Here is a 25,258-nt window from a genome sequence, read left to right as displayed (position 1 = left end):
CATAATAGAACTCAAGGTAAGTAAAACATCTAATTTCTTCCATTTAAGCTAAAATATCAATTCAGTGTATCCACATAAGATATTCAAATATACGAATTACATTTTTATTTCAAACAAGTTTATATACAGCGAATCTACATGGACAGATCGCTTTATGTGTGTATTTAGATTTATATGAAAATTTCAAATTAGGTTCAGTGTGCAGCTCAGCAGAGAAAAATGTTTTAACACTTGGGGTGGGAACCACTGTTTTTATATTAAACTAGAATGCTTTTATACCTGACAAAGCATCATTATTTGTCCAGTATATTCATCTGGTGTGATAATAGTGCCCATAACAACTGGCTCCAAATATTCTGTTACTTTTGATTTATCAGGGAATTGTGCAGGATTAATGATCATAATTTCCTTTTCTCTATATTCCTATAAATTAGGGGAAAAAAAGTTAAAAAAAAAAACAAAACCTCTTAATATATAATAATTATCACATTTTAGAAATGTTTTAAACTTAAACATTGTTGAAATTTATTTTGTTAACTGAATTATTTGGAATTAACAGGTATAAAAATATTATCTTAACCTTTAGGTTAAAAAATTTCCACTATAATCACATAATATTGACAACTACATAAAAATGTATTATTAATAGAAACGATGAAGTAAAAAAGCTGACCAAGATTTTAAAGGATGGCTCAAGAAGGCAAAGTAAATATTACACTGAAATATACAAATCCCTAGAGTTAAGATTTCTCAATCTTGATAGAAGTGAAGGAAAAAAATTTTGCCTTGAGTAGTAATACTGATGGATTTATGGGCAAAATACTGAATGGCACAGGAAGCATGAAAAGAACAGGGTCACTGTACTAAAAAGAAAAACTTGATGCTCAACCATTTCAAGAGATAACAGCTGATCAAGAATCAACGGTAGTGAAGGAAGTCCAAGATGCACTGAAGACACTAGTGAAAATCAAGGATCCAGGAAGTGACAAAAACAATTTAAATGTTTTTTTAAAAAATACGAAATGCAACACTGAATGTACTCACCTATCTAAGTCAAACAATTTAGAAACGCTACCTGGGCAACTGATAGGGAAGAGATCCATATCTGTGCCCATTCCCAAGAAAGACAATCTAACAGACTGTGGATTATTAAACTATTAAACAATATCAATAATGACATTAAACAGTTATCATTAATACCATACACAATTTTGCTGAAATTATGATTGCAGCATTGTATCAACTGGGAACTGTCAGAAATTCCAATTGGATTCATTAGAGGATGTGGAATGAAAGATAAATTGCTGATATCAGATGGACTTTGGAAAAAAGCAGAGAATAGCAGAAAAAATGGTTAGATGTGTTTTATTTGCCATGTAAAGGCATTTGACTGTGCAGATCACAAAAAATCATATATGACACTAGGAAAATGAGACTTTCAGAACACTTAATTGTACTTATGTGGAACACAGACCAAGAGTCAGTCTTTCTGCTGGAACAAAAGGATAATAAATGGCTTAAAATCAGCAAAGGTGTGTGTCATACTTATTAAATCTGCATGGTGTGCAAATAACCTGAACTTTATGAAGAATGCGGTATCAGCATTGGAGGAAGGCTCACTAATAGTCTGCAATATACAGATGACACAACCGTGTCTGCTATAAGTGAAGAAGCACTTACTGAAGAAGATAGAAGACTACAGCTTTCAACATGGATTATACCTCAGCATAAATAAAACAAAAATCCTCACAACTGGAACAGTAAGTAAAATCATGATAAAATAATAAATGATTAAGGTTGTCAAGGATTTCATTTTACCCAGTCAATGTCCATGGAAGCAGGAGTCAAGAAATCAAATGATGTATTGCATTGGGCATATATGCTTCAAGAGGTCCCTTTTAAGTGTTAAGAAGCACAGATGCTACCTTGGTGACTGAGGTGTGCCTAACCCAAGCCATGGTATTTTCAAATGCCTCATAAGGATGTGAAAGCTAGACAATGAACAAGGAAGACAGGAGAAGAACTAATGAATTTAAATTATGGTGATGAGAAAAAATGTTACATATACTCTGGATTGCCTGAAGAGCACACACATCTATATTTTGCCAAGTAGAGCCAGGATGTTCCTTAGAATGGAAGATGGGAAGACTTCATCTCATATACTTTGGACGTGTTATCAGGAGGGACCAGTCCTGGAGAAGGAAATCATGCAAATGCCAGTAGAGAGACAGTGAAAATGAGAAAAACCTCAACAAGGTGGATACTTTGGACATGTTATCAGGAGGGATCAGTCCCTGGAGAAGGCAATCATGCAAAGACCAGTAGAGAGACAGTGAAAAGAGAAACACCCTCAACAAGATAGATTGACAATGACTACAAAAATGTTTTCAAACAGCCGCAAATTTTCATACTATGTTATAGGACCAGACAGTGTTTCATTCTATCATACAGACACAGGATTGCTATCAGTTACAACTGATTGTTGTTCAGTACTGTGGAATTGGTTCTGACTCATAGTGACCCTGCACAGGGTTTTCAAGGCTGTACAACTGATTAGATGGCACTTAACACAACAATCTCTAAATAATATATTCTCGTTATATTTATTAGACACATTTCATGTACTGTTAGAAGATGTGACAGAACACACCTTAATCTTGCCCTTTTAAGGCATTATAATTACAGCTCTCCCTGTAATTGTAATTACTATAATTAGTTCATAATTTTGTTGAAAAAATATTTACAGATAAAGTTAATGTTTAAAATTAATAAATCATCAGATGAAATTGTCTCTTTATCTCTAACATTAATGTCAAATCTAAAATTTCCCATTGCCATGTAAGTTTATGTCACTGTTTTTTGTTTTTTGGTAAACGTTTTATTGTGAATTGAGTGAAGGTTTACAGACAAAATCATCAGCTTTACAGTCAACAAATTATAGACTTTGTTTCATCTTAATCATTAGAATGCTCTTCCTGCAAAAAGAGTTATCCTGCTTCCTCCCTGTGGTTACTGTTTGCATTCCACCCTCCTCCCTGGTAGTGGTGGTAGTTATGTGTTACCAAGTTGGTCCCAACTCAAAGCAATCCTGTACAGGGTTTGTGAGCATATAAATCTTTATGGGAACAAAAAACTTCATTTTTCTGCGGCAGAGCTACTGGTGGATTCAAAATGCTGACCCTGGTTAGCAGCCTTGCTCATAAGCCACTATTTTGTCCTAAGGAAAATGTTGCCCTTTTGATCTTGAATGATTGAACATTCCACGGTGGGCATACCTTGCTAGTGTTTTAACCCTCCCCCGCTCCAATATAAATCTATCTACAGCTTTGCTGATAGGGCCTCAAGGGTGAGTTCCTTTCCAGACCTGAAGGGTTGTCAAGGCCATAGTCTAAAGTTCTTACAGTCTCCCTCTGACCAGTCTTTTTTAAAAAATAATTTTGAGTTTTGTTCCACATTTTTCCCCTACTATATCTGGAACCTTCTAATGCGATCCCTTTCGGGGCAGTTAGTAGTGATAGCAGGACACTGGCTATATAGTTCTGGTCTCAGAGATGAGGAGAATGATGTTCACATATTCCATAAGTTCACTGGAGTCACTTCAATTCTTATCACTCTTCTTTCTTCCACACACGGAAAGACCAAGATCCCAGATCTACTTACCCAAGAAGGATGTCTTAGTGGACTATGTTATTCCATTTGACCATGGTGTTCCCTAAGATTATGGTTTTGAATCCCAAGGGAATGTGTTACTTGTTAGAAATTATTTATTACCCATTATATTTTTCTGGTGCTGGATTTAGTACAACACTTGTCATTGTACTTTTGTACTTTTTAGGATCAAACATAGCAACAACTTTAAGGATGGTACAGGACCAGGTAGTTTCTTTCTGTTGTGCATAGGGTCGCTGTGAGTCCAAACTGACACAACAGCAACTAACAACAATTGTATTTTTTAATTTCAGTAGTAGACTATTGTTGACAGTATAGACTATTATATTTCAGTAGCAGACTATTATTGGCAATATAGATTATGAATAAAGAATACTGCAGAAATCAATTTACAAAGTTTTTCCATCGCCATCTATAAACCAACTTTTGTTTTGGTGTGGTGCTGTGGGGTAAAGTTGTTGTTGTTGGGTGCCGCAGAGTTAGTGCTGACTGCTAACGACCTTATGCATAGCAGAACAAAACACTGCCCAATCCTGGGTCAACCTCATTTATTGTTGCCACGCTTGAGCCACTTGATGCTGCCACTTCGCCAATCCATCTTGCTGGGGTCTTCCGCTTTTTCTCTGACCCTCCACTTTACCAAACATGATATCATTCTCCAATGATTGGTCTCTCCTGACAATATGTCTGAAGTATGAGAGACGAAGTTTGTCCATCGTGGCCTCCAAGGAGCACTCTGGCTGCACTTCCTCCTGCACTTCTGTTGGTTCTATGGGCAGCCCATGGCACTTTCAATATTATCCTCCAACACCATAACTCAAAAGCATCAATTCTTCTACGGTCTTCCTTATTTACTGTCCAACTTTCACATGCATATGAGGTTATTGAAAATACCATGGTTTGGGTCAGGCACACCTTAGTACTCAAGCTGACATCTGGACTGCAAAGTTGGTTTGAACAATAAGGTCAGCAGTTCAAACACACAAGCTGCTCCTTGGATATCCTATACAGGCTTGCTGTGAGTTGGAACTGACTCGACAACACTTAACAACAACAACTTTTGTTATTACTAACCAAAAACTACATATCTAATTAGTTCTAACAGCTACTTAGCTAATGGTATACTAAAAAGTTTCTCTTGCTTTCTACACACACACACACAAACATATATATATATATACATTCACACACACACATTTAATCACTTCTGTAATCAACAGTACTAAAAACTATAGTACCTTTATCAATTTTCCTGATGAAAGAATGGCTTTATATGGAACAGTGGGGGTTGTCAAAATAACAGAAGCATTATATTCTTGCTCTAGTCTCTGGTTGAATACTTCCATATGCAAGAGTCCAAGAAATCCCAACCTGGGAGCAGAAGGAAGCCACATTGCAAAATGTTTAAGTCTTATGGTCTTTATTTTCTTTGAAAAACACAACATTACTTAGGAGATAAACATCTCATCAAAAGAGTCATGCAAATAATTCACATCATAAATAAATCCTAGCATTTTATTAAATATGATTAAAATCTGCCCATTAGGATTCTATTTGGAATAACAATAAAACTTACCCAATGACTGGCAATCTATTGTGTGACTGGTTTATTTAAATTGCTTATGTTCATTTTTATACTAATTAATAATATGAACTTATCTTCAGGAATGTTCAAGAACCATGTTCCATTTAAACCTTATTTTTCTATAAGAATGGAACTCAAAAAATGTAAATGAATCTTACCTCCAGCCAGCACCTAAAGCAGGGCTACTATCCCGATACACTGTAACACTGGAGTCATTTAAGGTCAGTTTTTCTACAGCACTCTTCAGGTTATTATATTCAGACTGGTCAATAGGGTACATTCCTACAATGAATTATAATTATCACATGTGGAGAAGAGAGCCTACAGCCCTGATCTAGCATGCAATGCTACCAAGTTCAATATTTAACTTTAAAATTATTTTCCTATTTGTTCATTGACAAAATATTGGGTTTGCTAAAAATACAAACATTATGTTGACTTCAAAGTATTTTACATGTCTTGAGTCAATGAATTTGCATCTATAATCACACTTCATATGATTCATTTTGCATTTATAAAATTATATAAAAATCATAAGATCAAAAGAACTATTGGAATTAGGCCTATTAAAAAATAAGTTTGTCTGTTTTTAAGTGGCAAAAGTGTAAGAGATTCTACAATCACAAAGAAACTATTAGTAGCTAAAAAGCAGAAATAGAAATACAGTGTTTTATTCTCTAGAACACATTATCTATTAAAATTTTAGACAATGTCAGAAATTATGAATGTTACAAATTATGAAATACTCATTCATCAGGCTTTTTTTTAATATCTGACACCTGACGCCTACATCTCTCAAAATCTCCAAAATTCAAATGACTGTTCTTTGCTAAACATGGGGATAAATGATTTTATTCCCAACAAGAAGTACTATAAGGGAGAAAAATAAGGGATTGTATACTTAGTAAGGTGTAAGCTGATGATGACCTCAATCAAGTCTTTTTTTCCAGAAGTTTCTAACACCACACAAGTAAATCGTTCTGAAATTATACATTCATGGGGCAACAATAGTCTGTGATGTATATACTACAATACTACAGAAAAACCAGCTAAGAAGGTGGCATTCAGAAAACGTCTACTGATAATTAGTAATAACTTCTTAACTAGAAAAAAGTTTCTAGTATACACTGGACTAACTCCCTGGAGAAACAAAAAGTAAATTCATACTACAATGCTCTTCTATATTTCAGATAATTTGTTTCTTAGGAAATTCTAAGAGAATTTAAGAAATAATCTCCAAATAAAGTTCTATCATTATACATGAAATGAAAAACTGATATGTAAATAGCACACAAAAATCAACGAACAAGTCCATCTTCAGATTAGCAGCTGCTTAAAATAATCAGTTTCTATCTTCTAGTAACTTTTTCTTCATTGCACAGGCTTTTATTTAAAAATATTCTGGGCCTCATGCTTTCAATTTGTGAACTCCTCACCTGCAAATACCATTGGCTTTGCTGACTTAAATCCAGGCAGGGGTTCCACTGGTTGCTTATGTAAATATAATGTGTCTCCTATTTGGGCTTCTTTGACGTCTTTCATTCCAGCAATCAGATAGCCCACCTGTCCTGCATATCTAAATAAAATTATTGTATGGAAATAATATTTATTGCTCTTAAAATCTCAAATACATACTCATAATTAGTTCCACCTTTCCAGAAACTATTACACACTTCCAAACAAAACCTGGTCAAACAGAAAATAAATCCTACATACCAATTCTCAAACTCAAGAATATTAGCAAAAAACACACTATGCCTATAGTCCTAGAAAAGGATATCTCTGTACCACAAGTTTAAGGCCTCCTTTATGTCTCCGAATTCCTTTGAAAATGAAATGACTCCTTCTAAACTTTAAAACTTAAGTGCAGAATCAAGGAACACGTCCTGTAATATCTATCTTATTAACCTACTGTGTTATAAATATGCTTTAAGAAAAAAAAATTTTGTTTTGACCAGGCAGAAAAATACTAAGTCTCAAGAAATGTGGTATCTCATTGATACTTATTCCTCTTGTTGGAAAAGAACAGATTTCAAGATTTCAGAGGTTTAGCTTACTTGGTGTTTTTTTATTATTATTTTTTAAATCAAATTCCTTAAACTATCTCATGTCACAATAAGGGGCTTCAAAAATTAATTCAGTTTTTCCATGAGCTTTCTGAAGCCTCCCTCATATATTCAACTGATTGTCTGTGCCTTTGAATTCTACATCTTAAAAAAAGTAATTTCTATTTTGAATGAGGTATAGGAACCCTAACCAAAGACTCTGTAATGCTCACTATTGTTAAGTGCCGTTGAGTCAATTCTGACCTATAGCGACCCTGTATAGGGTTTCTGAGGAACGACTGGTGAGCTCGAATCACCATCCTTGCATTTCAAACCAACTTTGCAGCCCAGCACATTAACCCACACTGGAATATTTAAAAATGGCAGAATATACAGACAGTATTATATTTGAGTAAATATTCTGACTGAAATAAAAAATGTATTCAGCAAAAAACAATGCTGGTTTTAGACACACAACATTAAACCTTCAAATACAATTTGATGTTAAGTGCCACTGAGTTAGTTCTGACCCAGATCAACCCTGTATAGGGTTTACATGGAGCAGCTGGTGAGCTTGAGCCACCAACCTTGCAGTTCAACTTTGCAGTCTGGCACATTAACCCACAGCACCACACCAGAAAGGTCCAATACACTAATTTTTAAGGATGAGAAAAGAGACTATGTGCCCAAGATCATCTCTCTAATCAGCACACCCGACACAGTAAAAAGTAACAAAAATACACTAATGCACACTGCTTTGCTGACCCTATTCCCCATGAATTTTAATAACTGAAGGTTTTACCATGAATTCCACACTGAAGTATCCTTTTCTATACTATTGTTGTCACTGTTGATTACCAGTGAGTTGATTTTGACTTATATTATAGCAACCCCTTTTGTGCTGAGTGCAATTGCTCTATAGGAATTTCAAGGCTGTGATGCACCGGAAGCAGCAGCTCATTAGGCCTGTTTTCCAAGGTGAGTCTGGATGGGTTTGAACTGCAACCTTTCAACTAGTAATTGAGAGCTTAACTATCTGTGCCACCCTTAATGCTTTCTATATTCCCTTTATCATGAAGAAAACACTAGTAATTAAATATCAGCTATGCCTACTTATTAGGAATAAAAATATACCGATTACATTTTAAATTTAAGGAGCTCTGGTAACGTAGTGGTTATGAATCAGGCTGCTAAGATCAAGCCTCACCAGTTCTACACTATACTTTTCTGCAGGAGAAAAATGAGGTTTGCTGCTCCCGTAAAGAATTATAGCCTTGGAAAACCTGTATAGGGTCACTATGAGTGGGAGCCAACTACACACAACCACCACCACCACATTTTAAATTTATAGAAGTTTCTAACATCCTTTATATAGGAGATTCTTTTGGGCAGAGCATTCACTGTATGTTGTTGTTGTTAAGTGCCACTGAATTGGTTCTGACTCACAGCAACCCTCTATATGGTTTCCAAGGAGCAGCTGGTGACCTTAAACCACCGACCTTTAGTTTCAAACTGACTTTGCAGTCTAGCTCATTAACCCACAGTGCCACACCAAGACTCCACTGTACAGTCGCATTAAAAAATCATTTTGTTTCCTTTTAAGTTACCAAATTTAGATCCTTCTATCCATAAGGGGGCTTCCAAAAGTTTTTGGAAAAATTCCATCATTTTTTCATTCCATCTTTCTATGAATTTTTGGAAGCCACCTCAAATACCAAGTTGAAAAAGAGGCAGAGAAAGAAACATATAAATTTATACTAATTGTAACTAACAGAGATTACTTACAATTTATGAGTTGGCTGTTCATTAGGATTCAGAACTCCTACTTCGTTAACATCGTAGGTCTTTTGAGTATGTGCAGATACAATTTTATCTCCTTTAGAAACCACTCCATCGAATAATGCTACATTAGCTATCACACCCCTATATTGATCAAATGTGGAGTCAAATACCAAAGCTCTCAGGGGGTTTTTGCAATGCACTTTAGGACTAAAAAGAGTAAGTAAAAAATAAATTCACATTAAATTAATAAAATGTTAAAGAAATGCCTATTTTTAAGTCAAATATACCTAATTTATTCTCATACTAGTATTTCCAACCATAACAAAAATTGATATGTAAAAGCGAAAATAAAAGGATCTTTCTATAAAATAAGGCATTAACACCTGTGCTTACAATATTAAGTTTAAAATAAATGATCATTTTAAATTATTTAAGTTGTTGTTGTTACGTGCTGTTGACTTGGTTCTGACTCATGGAGACCCTGTCTAGGGTTTCCAAGGAGTGACTGGTGGGTTTGAATTGCCAACCTTGCAGTTCATACTGACACTGTGGTCGAGTGTTTATCCTACAGCGCCACACCAGGACTCCAATAAAACTGATGAAATCTATTTATTCAGTATTAAAGCAAAGAATGGAGTTCTGGTATGGTGCTGCAGGATAATGCACTGGATTTCAAGGTCAGTTTGAACTGCAAGGTCGGCAATCAAACTCACCAGCCACAATTCAGAAGCCCTAAACAGAGTCGCTATGAGTTGGAACTGACTGGGCAGCACTGATCAACAACAAATCAAAGAATACTAATTGCCAATATACTAAAGGATCTTTATTATACTGCCTTTTCTTTTACTTTACTGCACTATACTATATTTGCCATCTGCAAATTACTAAATATAAGTCCAAAGTCTATTGTCATGGATTTTAAAGTATATCATTATATCCACTAAAATACTAGATCAAATTGATGGTCTTTGGACTATTAAATATAAATGAATAGTATAAAAATAGCAAAATACTTACGGAGGTATTCTTTCAATGACTGCCTGGAGAACACTTTCAACATTTGTTCCAAGTTTAGCAGAAATCTAAAAATATACATGTGAAAAAAGTAAGCATTTAAAGTCTTTACTTTTTTATTCTGATGAATGATTTATTATCAGATGAAAAAAAAAGAATACCTTAAGACTTTTCAATGTGTTTGAAGAACACAGTAAAAAGAAAAAAGCAAAGTGTAAAAGTGTATTGATAAATAACTTTCCATTATAGTTAGGCAACTCTTGGTTCTAGGATTAATTTACACGAACATTCTTGTATTACATATTATGGTATTAAAAGAGCTATGGACTACGACTTTTAGAAAATCTGGGTAGTAATGCTAACTCTATGGATGGTATCACTTTGACCAATACATTTATTACCTTCTTCACCTGAAAAATGAAATAGTCGTACTTTATCTAAATCTCAACACATGAACACACATGAGGTTCATATGTAGGTATTTATAAATACGAGTCCTAGTGTGGTGCTGTAGGATAATCCGCAGGACCACAGGGTTGGCAGTTTAAACTCACCAGCCATTCCTTAGAAACCCTACAGGGTCACTTTGTGTCATAATCGACTTGATGGAACTTCACAACAACAGTGTGGTATTGTAGGGTAAGCACTAGACTGCTAACTACAAAGTTGGTGGATCAAACCTAGCAGCCACCTCTTGGAAACCCTATATAGAGTTGTTATGAATCAAAACTTGACTTGACAGCCCTTAACAACAACAATCTATAAATATGTATTTAATATACTGTTGTTATTAAGTGCTGTTGAGTCAGTTCCAACTCACAGCGACTCTGTATAGGGTTTCTGAGGAGTGGCTGGTGAGCTTGAATAACTGACCTTGAAATTCAAACCGACCTTACAGTCTAGCACATTAACCTACAGTGCCACACCAGGACTCCATGTAATATATAATTAACATATAAACACTTGTTTAACACATAAATATGTGTATGTATATATATATATATATATATATATACATACATATACATACACACACACACTCTGTGCAAGTGTGTGTAGGTCAAGTTCATCAAATTGATTCAGATTAGTAATTTTTTTTTCTTCTTTCTTCTTCTAGTTGAGCGCTGCCTTCTCTTATGTACAGCTTACTCCAGTTATTAGAGCTGCATATAATTGATCGTGTTAAAGCTAAACAAATGTACTTCACTACCCTAAACTTGTGTTTTCAAAACCAAATGAGATGGAGTGGAAGCTAAACATTACTCATACCCAAGCTATCATTTAAAAGGTTAAGAATAAATTAAAATTTAAAATGACATTAACATGTATCTGATCTTCATCAACATATAAATAAGTAAGATTTATTGTTTCCAAGTGGTGGTTATGAATCAGGCTGCTAACCTCAAGGTCGGCAGTTCGAAACTACCAGCCGTCCCACGAGAGAAAGATGAAGCTTTCTGCTCCCATAAAGATTTACAGTCTCGGAAAGCCTTTGCAGGGTCACTATGAGTCAGAACCGACTCCAAGGTACTTAACAACAATAACTGTTTCCTAAGATTGGTACTATGTAAATTTTACCTGTCATAGTAACATAGTAAAGGTTTCTGGTTAAGAATCAAATGAAACAGTAGTGAAGTTAACTTTATCAAACTATAAAAATACTACACAAAATCTGGGTTCTCAAATATTTGAAATTTCACTTAGACCAATGACCTTGTTAACATATAAATAATAAACTTCAGAAAAAGGTATCTTACCTTAATACATTTATCACTTGGGATGTCAAACACCTTTTCAATTTGTTTTTCAACCTTTGCAGGATCTGCATTCTTCAAATCTATCTTAAAAAAAAAAAAAATTCATTATATCTTAATATGATAAAAACAAAATGTACTATGTACTAACAGTATGTAAAACTACTTTAACCTGTAACCTATGACTTCTTTCAAAATTATTAAAATAGTCAATATATAGATAATAGAATTTTAACAAATAGAATGTCTAAAAAATAAGTCAGACAGCAGAACATATCTGGTTACTCAAGGTAGAAAAATAATTCAATGATAACTTCACACCATATGCACTAATTTTATAAGTTGGGCACCTATCACTATTAGAATATTATCAGTGACAACACCTTGCCTTACCTATGGGCACCCTTGCTTCTTTAAAACTTGACTCTAAAATCAAAAGTATTAATGATTTAAAAAATAAGATTCTTAATTAATTTGAAAATATAAAAATAGAGGTTTATCAGCTGCCCAGTGTAACATTTACTTGTCACATACCTATTGTTTCTTCCTAGATCATAAGCTCCGTTTTTATTCCTCCAATGTATACTTTAATGAAACTGACATATTCTGTCTGCCCAGAATCCCTGTATTATGAAAACGGCCTTCTACTGCTCTGGGACATTACACGCAAAGGTATAGGAGTTTGAATTGCACATTCTATCATATGTAAGTCAAATAAATAAATAGCTGGCGATTCCACATACTAAAAAAATTGTACACATGACATTAAACATTCAATATATTTTTAGCAAGTGAAACAATATGTAGCATTTGTTGTCTCATAATTACCTTGTTTATAACTGGAATTACTGACAGCTGGGCTTCGAAGGCAAGAAAGAAGTTTGCTACAGTTTGTGCTTGAATACCCTAAAAATATCAAAACACAAGGTATCTAGATGACCATTCCAACCATTTGCCACAAAACCATTCAAAGCCATTCCATACATCTTCATCAAAACAAGTTCTGTGTCATTTTAATAACAAAATGCCATATACCCGCCCTTCTTACATTTCCCTCAAATTTACCACTGGGGGCCAAAATGAAGTTTACTGATGGTAAAGCAGTACCAACGAGCAGAGTAAGCAGAGATGTGTTGTTATTAAGTCCCATCAAGTTCGTTTGACTCATAACCAACCTGGAAAGTGTTTCTGAGAAGCATCTGGTGGGTCTGAATCACCAATTTTAAGGTAAGCAGCCCAGTGCTTACCCTATAGTACTACACCAGGATGCAAGCAGAGGTGCCATGAGCCATTAGTAACACAGAGCCCAAAGAGCAAATCTAAAGTACGTGTGTAACAACCTCTTCATTGAGAGTCACCAAAGACAGATGCACAATAAGCTTAATAAAGCAACTTTAATCAGAGGTAACAAGGCAAACTAGAGTACTCATGTATCCGTGTATCTGGATTATTTTATGGTAAATCTTTCAGTTCAGGAAGCATTTACTAGAGGTCTTTCTCTGTAGTAGGTACTATACTGTTGTTGTTATGTGCCGTGGGTCTGTTCTGACTCATAGCGACCCAGTATAAGGTTTCCAAAGCTGTAAATCTTTACGGGAGCAGAAAGCCTCATCTTTCTCCCGCGGAATGGCTAGTAGTTTCGAACTGCCGTCTTTGAAGTTTGCAGCCCGATTCGTAACCACTACGCTACCAGAGCTCTGGAAATAGCCCCTCCAGGAATTTAAAGCCTACTGGAAGATGCTGTGGTATGATACAGATATGGTCCCCAAAGAAGCCAGTCCTGCTACTATCTGGTCAATTTCAGTGCATGGCAACACTTGCGTCAGACTAAAACTTTTTCATAGGGTTTTCTTGACTGCAGTCTTGAAGAAAGCACATCATTAGACCTGTTAACGGTGGCAATCAGTAGTCAAAAGCAAACTATTTGTACCAACAAGTGCCATATATAAAGTACAGTATTATGTATGGTGTTGTTATTGTTAAGTGTTGTAGAGCCAGTTTCAACTCATAGCGACCATGTATAAGGTTTCCAAGGAGCGGCTAATGGATTTGAACCACTGACCTTGCAGTTCAAAATGGCAATGCACTCAAGTGCTTATCCTATAGAACCACATTGTTGTTGTTAGGTGCCATCGAGTCGGTACCGACCCATAGCGACCGTACACACAGTAGAACAAAACACTGCCTGATCCTGGGCCAACCTAACTATTGTTGCCACTATTGTCCATCAATGCTGCCACTTAGCCAATCCATCTTGTTGGGGGTCTTCCTCTTTTTCTCTAACCCTCCACCTTACCAAACGTTATATCCTTCTCCAGCGACTGGTCTCTCCTGACAATATGTCTGAAGTATGAGAGGTGAAGTTTGGCCATCTTGGCCTCTAAGAAGCACTCTGGCTGCACTTCTTCCAAAACAGATCTACTGGTACTATGGGTAGCCTACAGCATTTTCAATATTCTCCTCCAACACCATAACTCAAAAGCATCAATTCTTCTATGGTCTTCCTTATTCACTGACCAGCTGTCGCATGCCTATGAGATTATTGAAAATACCATGGCTTAGATCAGGCGCACCTTAGTCCTCAAGCTGAAAACTTTGCTCTTCAAAACTATAAAAAGGTCTTGTGCAGCAGATTTGCCTAATGCAATACATTGTTTGATTTCTTGACTGCTGCTTCCATGAGTGTTGAGAGTTGATCTAAGAAGAATGAAGTCCTTGAAAACTTCAATCTGTTCTCCATTAATAAGAATGTTGTTTATTGATCCAGTGGTAAGGCTTTTTGTTTTCTTTATATTGAGAAGCAATCCATAACGAAGGCTGTTCTCTTTGATCTTCATCAGTAAATATTTTAAGTTCTCTTCACTTTCAGCGAGCAAGGTTGTATCATCTGCATATCTCAGGTTGTTAATGAGTCTTCCTACAATCCTGATGCCACGTTTTTCATCACAGAACCCAGCTTCTTGGATTTTTTGCTCAGCATACTGGATGAATAAGTATGATGAAAGAATACAGCCTTGTCACACATCTTTCTTAATTTTAAACCATTCAGTGTTCCCATGTTCTGTTTGCTCAACTGCCTCTTGGTCCAGGTACAGATTCCTCATGAGCACAATTAAGCGTTCCGGAATGCTCATACTTCGCAATGTTGTCCATAGCTTGTCAAGATCCACACAATCGAAAGCCTTTGCATAGTCAATAAAACACAGGTAAACATCTTTCTGATATTATCTGCTTTCAGCCAAGATCCATCAGACATAAGCAATGATATCCCTCATTCCACGGCCTCTTCTGGATCCGGCTTGAAACTCTGGAAATTCTGTCAATGTATGCTTGCAGCTGTTTCTGTATTACCTTTAGTAAAACTTTACTAGCATGGATATCAAAGAGATTGTCCGATGATTGCCGCATTCTGTTGGGTTACCTCTCTTTGGAATGGGCACAAATATGGATCTCTTCCAATCAATTTGCTAGATAGTTGTCTTCCAAATTTCTTAGCAGAGATGAGTGGATGCCTCCTGTTCCGCCTCACTTTCGTGAAATGAGGAGGTCCAAGAGCTGAACAGAAAATTTCAAAGATCAGCTCGAGAAGATAAAGCCAAATATTAAAACAAAATGTGCAAGGATCTGGAATCAGAAAATCATAAAGGAAGAACACGCTCAGTAATTCTCAAGCTGGGGGAAAGGAAGAAAAAAATTCAAGGCTTGACTTTCATTACTGAAAGATTCTCTGGGAAAATTACTGAATGATGCAGAATGCATCAAGAAAAAATGGAAGCAATACACAGAGTCACTGTACCAAAAGGAAATGGTTCATGTTCAACCATTTCAAGAGGCAGCATATGATCAAGAGCCAATGACACTGAAGGAGGAAGTCCAAAGTGCATTAAAAGAATTGGCAAAGAACAAGGCACCAGGAATTGATGGAATAAAAATAGCACCACACAGAAGGTAGCAAAAGGCACTTCCTGGCAGGATCAAAGGCAGCTTAACATGGGGTGGAAGAAGCAGTCTTTGGGTTCAGATAGAGTTTAGAAGAAATTGAGACATGTCAAAAACTTAACTTTAAATAGTTTATGATAGCTCTTAAATTATAGGGTGATCTTTTGAATATATTTTTCGTGTTGATGTTTAACATCCTCCCAACAAAACTTAGTAATGCTAATGGCATGTTTCTTTAATTCTAACAATTCCTCAAATGATCTAAAAACTAAAGATCATTTTCAAGTTCTGCTAAAACCAAAGATTAAAAGCTGGTAAAATTGTTGTTTTGGTAAGATGCATTTATGATCCACACAATCAAAAGCCTTTGCATATAATACAAATTCAAATTAGCAGGACCAAAGCATATGATTTTGACTAAGTAATGCAATAAGTCAATCTTTTTCAAACACAAAAATTACATTTATAAAACAGCTTAAGGACAACATATTGAAATAACAAAATAGCATGTTAACATATAAAATGAAGACTACCTACCTCATTTGCATCAACCACAAGTAAAACACCCTGACAAGCAGACAGTGACCTGGATACTTCATAACTAAAATCCACATGGCCCTGAAAGGATAAAAATAAAACAAAAATACTGATACCTCTAAATGTAATATTTTTAGAGAGGGGTACTATGGCAAAGTATTGACTTCACTAGACCAACAAATTTTAACCTACGCTTGTGAGACAATTTATATTAATTTAAGTACAGCAAAATAAAAGCAAAGGTAAGTATACAAATACTAAATAAAAAATTAAACAAGTACAAAACATCAAGTACAAGGCTGGCTTTATGTATACCTGCAAAGTAAGCACTAAACTTACAGGTGTATCAATGAGATTTAAAAGGTATTGCTTTCCTGCACAATTATAAAAGAGAGATGCTGTCTGTGCTTTAACAGTGATTCCTCTTTCTCGTTCCACTTGCAATTTATCAAGAACTTGCTTATTATTCTTTGTTTTATCAATTGTCCCTAAAAACAGAAACATTTATTGGTATTTCTCTGGGTCTTAAGCATGGTAAAAGTAACTACAGATTATTCATTGCCGTCCTGGATGTAATACAAAATGAAAATACCTGTTAGTTCCAAGAGCCTGTCAGCTAAAGTGCTTTTTCCATGATCCACATGTGCAATTATACTGAAATTTCTAATATTTTCAACAGGAAATCTAGACATGTCAAACTTTTCCTAGAGAGGGGAGATATTATTATTTATGAGTATGAATTTTACACAGTATGAAACAGGTATACTAACACAACATAAATCTTTATAGAAGTAGAAATTTTTCACCCATGGAGAGGCTGGTAGATAATTTCAGTTAATTGTGACCATACAGTTAAAATAAAAGTCCTTAGCTTACCAGTGGAGCAACCTAGGAAACCCTATGGGGCAGTGCTACTCTGTAGTATTAGGTGGTTATGAGTCAGAAACGGAGCAGGGGTGGTGTGGTGCTTGTGTTCAGCTGTAGATCGGTGTTCTAACAGATGTGACATCTGTTTCTGTAAAGATTGTTGTTGTTAAGTGCCATCGAGTCAGTTCTGACCCATAGCAACCCTGTATAGGGCTTCCAAGGAGCAGCTAGTGGGCTTGAACAGCCGACCTTGCGGTTCAAAAGGCCTTTATAGTTCAGTGCATTAACCCACAGTCTTGGAAACTCTGTGGGACAAATCTCTTCAGTTTCACAGTTGTTGTTGTTGTTAAGTGCCATCGAGTCGGGTACGACCCATAGCGACCCTGTACAGGGTTTCCGAGGGCGTAAATCTTTACGGGAGTAGAAAGCCTCATCTTTCTCCCGCGGAGCGGCTGGTAGTTTCGAACCGCTGACCTTTAGGTTCGCAGCCCGATTCGTAACCACTACGCTACCAGAGCTCCCAGTTACTATAAGTTAAAATCAACTGGAGGGCAGTGGGTTTGGTTTTTGGTATGATTCAGAATGCAGTTGCTAGTGCACAGCAATAGGGCCAATGTGGAATAGAATAGATTTTCACGAATAAGAAACATAAGATACCTAGAACTACTGAATAGTCTTGATATCAGCAGCAAAACCTCCTGGGTCAAAGGAGCTACATAAAAGCTGAAAGAATGAAAGGAAATTCTCCACCAGAATCCGATCTATTTCAATTCTCTACCAGAATCTGATCTATTTAAAAATCTGTGCTCCTAATGGAGCTTCAATTTTTTTTAATTTAGATATACTTTTGTTACTCTCCAACTTCTTTGGAGAGTGAAAAAAAGATCACATCAGAAAAATAAAGTTTCTTCTCTTACTACTTAAAACTTATTTTAAAATGAATGAAAGTTCCTGGATTTTAATCACTCAACTTTTTAGTGTTTTCACCTTGATTCATCACCAGCTTGAAAATTGGTGGTGGTGGTGATGATGATGATGTGCAAAGTGGAATCAGTTCCAACTCATAATGACACAGCATAGGGTTTCCAGGGCTGTAAATCTTGACAGGAGCAGAAAGCCTCATCTTTCTCCCCCGGAACAGCTGGTAGTTTCGAACTGCTGACCTTGAAGTTAGCAGTTTGACGTGAATCAAGTAAAATATGCTAGTTTGGGTGATCTAAACACCCTATTTCTCTCATTTTAATTTGCAAAAAATATGATTTTATTTACAGAAAATTCATAGGTGCTTTAAGTGTCCGTTTTATAGGTGCTCTAATACAGGGCAGACAATAAAAGGTGTCACTGTATCAGAATTTCTGGTATGGCGCTGTGGGTTAATGTGCTGGACTGCAAAATCAGATTGATTCACAAGGTCGGCAGTTCAAGCTCACTAGTCGCTCTTCATAAAACTCTATACAGGATCACTATGAGACAGACCCAACTCCACAATACTTCCCCTTAGCAGAATTAAGTTCTGCAACCCCTTGCCACCCCTCAAAAAAAAAAAAGGGCTGCTGATTTGTTTACCTTGTGGATAACACCTTCCCAACTCCATTCAATTCAAAAGGTGTAATAATAGCAACAAAAAGAAACAACAGGCCGGCACCAGCACCATTTTTAAGGGGAAATTTGAACTGCAAATACAAATTTATTTAAAATTCTGCAGGCATTTTTGAAAAGGTAAAGGATAATTATACAGAAGGTCTTACTTATCCCCCAGTTTCTCATCATTTGTATTCAATTACATCACTCCCCTCCCCAAACTATCTCTTGAATTATTAGTTTTTGAGACACCAAACGCCAGTTTTGTCCAAAAGAACAAAGAGTCAAAATGATCCTGTTTTGCTTAGGTTGGGTTGCAGTGATATAATAGAACACAGAAGCTAACACACAATCCAGTACTTCTTATGCCTTACATCATGTAATTCCCACAAATAACCATCACACCATTCATTCCAATCCCACTTAACAGATGATGAAAGAGTCACAGACAAACTCATGTCCAGGTCATATGGTAAATACAATGCTAAATGGAGATTATACTAGCCACTTCCTCAGAAGGTTTTTCAAGTTAAACTCATATATAGACTTTGATCAGAGCCTCACAAAAGCAATCAATGCATTGCCATTACAAATTAAAAGAAGTGACTTGCCCAAGGTCACACTAAAGAGGCAGGTCCACACTTTCTTCACAGCCTCCCTTTACAGAATTGCAAGCTGCATTCACGAGTGCCAGGAAGCCCTTTACATGTCCAAGGTTCACAAGGAGCACCCTCTAAAGAGTTCATATGTGGCTAAGAGACTATGGACACTCACCTTGCGGTCTGCATTGCTGTAGAGCCTGGCCAGAGCCCAGGGCTCCAAAGGAGCCCCGCGGGTCCGACCGCGGCAGGGTAGAGGTAGCCACTGCACCAGCGCGTGTCGGCGCCGCCAGCCCCAGCACGCAAGGACCCACATGGCCAGGGGCGGTGGGGAAGTCAGGAAGAGGTACCAAAGAGCGGCAGAGCCATCATCCGCCGCTTGTCTTTTTTGACACCGTCCCCCGAAAAAGACCGGCGGCCAAGATCCAAATAGGACTCCGATTCGCAACAAGTATGCAAAGGACGCTAAACAGCAACACTCAACTCAGCGGCTCCGAGGAACGTAGGGCACACAGCGTTGCAATTACGCACCCGCACAAACGTCAACGCGTTTTCTCGCGACAGTGTAGGAAAGTCACGTGAGGAGGTTCACCTACTGCTTCTCCAAGGGGAATGTTGTTGTTGTTGTTGTTGTTAAGTGCCTTCGAGCCGACCCATAGCGACCCTGTACAGGGTTTCCGAGGGTGTAAACCTTACGGGAGTAGAAAGCCTCATCTTTCTCCCGCGGAGGGCTGGTAGTTTCGAACCACTGACCTTAAGGCTCGCAGCCCGATTCGTAACCACTATGCTACCAGAGCTCCTCCAAGGGGAATAGTAATAGCAAACTTTAGCTCTGTGTAAGGAGCTGTGATAGTGTAGTAGTTACAGTAGGGCTGTTAACCTCAAGGTCAGCAGTTCAAAACTTGTCAGAGTTCGGGGGAAAGATGAGGCTTTCTATTCCCATGAAAATTTATAGCCTTGGCTCTGGTAGCGTAGTGGTTACGAATCGGGCTGCGAACCGCAAGGTCAGCAGTTGGAAACTACCAGCGGTTCTGCGGGAGAAAGATGAGGCGTTCTGCTCCCGTAAAGATTTACAGCCTCGGAAACCCTCTGCAGGGTCACTATGAGTCGGAACCTATTCCACGGTACTTAACAACAACAAACACCAGGGTCGGAACCGACTCCACGGCTCATAACCACCAACCAGCTTTGTGTGCTTTCATTTTCCTTAGTTGCTTCTTTTTAACTACTGAATTGTGGTGCATATTCTGTTCACTTCTCCCAAACTACTTCCTGAAATGGAGACAGAATGACAAGATCATACTGGTGGTTATAATAGTGGCGGTTTCAGGTGCCTTCCAGTATGCTCTGATTCTTAGTGACTCTGTGCACAACAAAAGAAAACGCTGTCAGGTACTACACCATCCTCAAAATTGTTGTTAGAGCCCATTGTGTCTGCCACTGTGTCAGTCCTTCTCATTGGGAGTCTACCTGTTTTTCTCTGACCCTCCATATTAACAAGCATGATGTCCTTCTCCAGGGACTAGTCCCTTCTGATAATGAGAGACAAGTCTTGCCATCCTAGCTTCTAAGGAGCATTCTGACTATGCTTCTTCCAATGTTGATTTGTTTGTTTTTCTGGCAGTCCATGGTACTTTTAGCATTATTCGTCACCAATACAATAAAGCAAATGCATCAACTCTTCTAAGGTCTTCCTTATTCACTCTCCAACTTTCACATGTCTGTGAGGCTATTGAAAATACCATGGCTTGGGTCAAGGGCACCTTAGTCCTCAAACTGATGTCTTTGCTTTTCAACACTAAAGAGCTCTTGCGTAGCAGATTTGCTTAATGCATCCTCTGATTTCTTGACTGCTGCTTCCATGAGTGTTGATGGAAGATCTGAGTAAAATGAAGTCTGTGACAACTTCAATCTTTTCTCTATTACATGGAAGTTATTTGGTGGGCCAGTAGTGAGGATTTTGTTTTCTTTACACTGAGGTGCAGCCCATACTGAAAGCTGTGGCCTTTGATCTTCTCCAGTAAGTATTTTAAGTCCTCCTTGCTTTCAGCAAACAAGGCTGTATTATCTGCATATGGCACGTTGTTAATGAGTCTTCCTCAAATTCTGATGCCACATTCTTCTTCATTAAATCCACCTTCTCAGTTTATGTGCTCAGCATACAGATTGAATATATATGGCAAAAGAACACAACCCTGGTACACACCTTTCCAAATTTTAAACCATTTGATATGCCCTTGTTGTACTTTGCAGTATCATCTTGTTCTGTTTGAACAATTGCCTGTTAATCAATGCACAGGTTCCTCATGAGCACAATTAGGTGCTGCAGAATACTCATTCACCACAATGTTGTCCAAAGCGTGTCCTAATCCACATAATTGAAAGCCTTTGCATACTCAATAAATCGCAGGTAAACATCTTTCTGGTATTCTCTGATTTCAGCCAAGATCTATCTGATGTCAACAATGATACCCCTCGTTTCGCATTGTCTTTTGTATCCAGCAGTTCTCTGTCAATGTACTGTTGCAGCTGTTTTTGGATTATCTTTAAGAAAACTTTACTCGCATGGGATGTCAGTGATATTGTCCGATGATTTCTGTATTCCATTGGGTCACGTCTCTTTGGAATGGGCACATATATGGGTCTCTTCCAGTCAGTTGGCCAGGTCACTGTCTTCCATATTTCTTGGCATAGAAAAGTGAGTGCCTCTAGGTCTGCATTAGTTAGTTGAAATATTTCCATTTATATTCCATCAGTTCCCAGTGCCTTGTTCTTTGCTATGCCTTCCATGCATCTTGGACTTCTTCCTTCAATATCATTGGCTCTTGATTATATGTTGTTGTTGTGAAGTGCTGTTGAGTAGATTCCGACCCATAGCGACCCTGTATAGGGTTTCCAAGGAGCTGCTGGTGAGCTTGAACTATCACCAGCCTTGCAGTTCAAATGGCTTTGCAGTCTGGCGCATTAACCCACAGCATCACAGCAGGACTCCCTAAATTACATGCTGCCCCTTATAATGGTTGTACAGTGACCATTTGTTTTTGGTACTGTGTGCATTCTTTCAATCTTCTATTGATGCTTTCTGCATCATTCAATATTTTGCCCAGAAACTCCTTCAGTATTTCAAGTAGAGGGTTGATTTTTATTTATTTATTTATTTTCAGTTCCCTCAGCTGGAGAAATGCTGCGTGTGTTCTTCCCTGTTGATTTTCTAACTCCAGGTCTTTGCCCATTTCATTACAATATTTGACTTTGTGTTCTTGGGCTGCCTTTTGAAATAATCTATTCAGTTCTTCTATTTCCCCATTTTTTCCATTTGCTTTAGCATCTCTACGCTGGAGAGGAAGTTTCATAGTCTCTTCTGACGTCCATTTTGTTCTTTTCCTTCTTTCTTTTCTTCTTAATGACCTTTTGCTTTCTTCCTGTACGAAGAAAGATCAAAGAATAGAAGAGTTGTGGGATGACATGCAGCTCATCATACAGGAAGAAAGCAAAATATTATTTGCATGTATATCAATGATATTGTTCTATAATTTCTGTCATAAGAGTGGTAGGACCTTGGAAGACTTATTCCTGATCCTCCTGCACTCATCACTTCTAATTATACTCTTGGAAAAGTACTGAATGAGGATAAAATTTTAAATCATGTATGAGCTCTGGTAGCGTAGTGGTTACAAATCGGGCTGCGAGCCTCAAGGTCAGCAGTTCGAAACTACCAGTGGTTCTGAGGGAGAAGGATGAGGCAGTCTGCTCCTGTAAAGATTACAGCCTCGGAAACCCTGTGTAGGGTCGCTGTGAGTCAGAACTGACTCCACGGCACATAACAACAACAACAACATGTATAAATACTGTTATTAGCACAATGTTGGGACTAAGTATCCTACTAAGGCAAAATAATAGTCACTTTTAAAATCTGGAAGTTGAAATATATCAGTGATGTTGGTAATATCAAAATGCATCTGAAAGAAATGGTCATAAAATGATTGTAATAATGTCTTCAAGGAAAGTGAAGGTAAAAAAGTTTACAAGAATCCTGTCTCCATCATTTAAAAGTTACCACTTCATCAAATGTTTACTCTGCAGCACACAGAGCTATAGTTAAGAAAGGTAAGTGATAAGGTGAAGGGACATATGGCACATGGATATCATATTCAAGCCCTTTCTTTAATACCTTTAAAGATTCGATTTGAGATTTGTTTGTGAGTTGTGCTTAATCACTGATTTTGTTTTTCAGAAATTTCTTCTACTGAGTTCCTTTGAGGACTCAGTATAAAACAAAAACGTAATATGAATTTCAACTTTCAGTAAATCCATTAGAATTATTTAAAAAGGAAAGCACAAAGAATGTAGTATTCCTGGAACCTTATCTGGAGTTTCAGCACTATATTTAGGTCTCTTTACAGTCTCTGAAAAATACTATACAGAAGGTTTATATTTCTTATTTTTTCCCAATCAATATTGTTGCTGTTGTTATTGTTGTTAAGTGCTGTCGAATTGGCTCCGACTCTTGTCTTCTGCTTCTCAGTCAAGTGGCCTAACAGCCTATATCCTGCTCAGGCAAGTATTATAAAGCTCCTTTGTTGTTGCAGACCGTGTAAGACTAGTCAGAGGTTCGAGGCCCTCTAGGGCTGAGTGTAACAAATGAGGCCACTGGCAGTTAATGGAAAATTGCTTTCATCTTAATATTCAGGTATATATATTAAATTAATACACTGGAGCCTTTGAAAATCCACAGATAAATGTGATATTTTCCTAAAGCTGAGACTAAAGGTTGCAAGGTTAAACCTTTCTCCAAAGGATTAACTAAAAATATCTTAGCTACTTCTAGGTTCTTTGTTCTATAGACAAAGAACCCATCCTCCCTAATCCCTTTTCCAGGCGCAGCCCATTCACCTGGGCGTCTCCTGCAGAACTCTCACCTTCCCCCAACTGACCTCAGGGGCTATAGGTATGTTAATTGGGCCTGAGAATCCAAGTTGCTGGCCTGGGATTAGAACCAGTGAAGTACAATGTAAAGTTACCTGAATGTCTGGAAAATTACTGATGTTAGCTGTATCCTGTTTTAGTCCCTCCCAGCTTGGTATGAAACTCCTCCCCTAAATAAAGCAGAGGCCCGAGCCTCCCCAGGTGTGTATTACTGGTTGAAAGACTTGGAGTAAAGATTGCAGTGCATTACTGGTTGGAAGGCATGGAGTAAAGATTGCCGTGCCTTACGGGTTGGAAGGGATGCATTAAAGATTGCAGGGCAGTGAGTCGCTGCCTGCAGAGGCCATGATGCCTGTAGTCCCAAGCCTGCCCACCAGTGATGTATCCACCCTGGCTTTGGGGTGCCTCATTGTCTCCCTTCTTCTGTTTGTCTGTGTATTCTTTCGCTATCCCTATCGCCGCTGGATCTCCCCTCCTCGTGAACCAAAAACTCGTGACAACTATGTCGAGGGAAAACCCCGACACTTTGTTATGTTATTAAGTTTCCAAGGAGCAGTTGGTGGTTTTGAACTGTCAACGTTGCAGGTAGAAGCCCAGTGTTTATCATCTTGTGCCACACCAGGACTCCATTTAGCCATTTTGTAAATGCCCAAAGGGCACATTCTGCAAGCCAGTCTCCTGTCCATAGGCATTCAACATTATTGACCAGAAAGCTCACAGCTGCTCCATCTCTCCACACCGTTACCTTTGCTGTGGCCTCTGCTGCTGCTGCTTTGTCAGACAGGGAACTCATACTCCACTCTACTCATGACTCTTCTTCTTCATGTTGTTGTTGTTAAGTGTAGTCGAGTCAGTTCCAACTCATAGCGACCCTGTACAAGGGTTTCCGAGGCTGGAAATCTTTACGGGAGCAGAAAGCCTCATCTTTCTCCCATGGAACAGCTGGTAGTTTTGAACTGC

At 37.7% G+C, this 25,258-nt stretch overlaps 1 protein-coding gene across 1 annotated transcript in view; it reads right to left on the bottom strand.

Annotated features, from left to right (window-relative positions):
- The window catches only part of GUF1 (GUF1 GTPase homolog (S. cerevisiae)), a 28,342-nt gene extending 8,654 nt beyond the window's left edge, over positions 1–19,688 (bottom strand). Inside the window, exons 1-12 of the mRNA XM_006876281.1 lie at positions 19,548–19,688; positions 16,918–17,029; positions 16,665–16,813; positions 16,326–16,406; positions 12,678–12,755; positions 11,853–11,936; positions 10,099–10,163; positions 9,085–9,288; positions 6,691–6,830; positions 5,413–5,536; positions 4,908–5,040; positions 280–423 (exon numbers count right to left, since the gene is read on the bottom strand). Coding sequence (XP_006876343.1) covers positions 280–423; positions 4,908–5,040; positions 5,413–5,536; positions 6,691–6,830; positions 9,085–9,288; positions 10,099–10,163; positions 11,853–11,936; positions 12,678–12,755; positions 16,326–16,406; positions 16,665–16,813; positions 16,918–17,029; positions 19,548–19,688 — 1,455 coding nt within the window. The remainder of the gene's footprint in view (positions 1–279; positions 424–4,907; positions 5,041–5,412; positions 5,537–6,690; positions 6,831–9,084; positions 9,289–10,098; positions 10,164–11,852; positions 11,937–12,677; positions 12,756–16,325; positions 16,407–16,664; positions 16,814–16,917; positions 17,030–19,547) is intronic.
- Between the last annotated feature and the right edge of the window lie 5,570 nt (positions 19,689–25,258).

Source organism: Chrysochloris asiatica, unplaced genomic scaffold (genome assembly GCF_000296735.1).
Source record: "Chrysochloris asiatica unplaced genomic scaffold, ChrAsi1.0 scaffold00373, whole genome shotgun sequence".
NCBI classification, from domain to species: domain Eukaryota; kingdom Metazoa; phylum Chordata; class Mammalia; order Afrosoricida; family Chrysochloridae; genus Chrysochloris; species Chrysochloris asiatica.
This window is presented reverse-complemented; position numbering and strand designations above follow the sequence as displayed.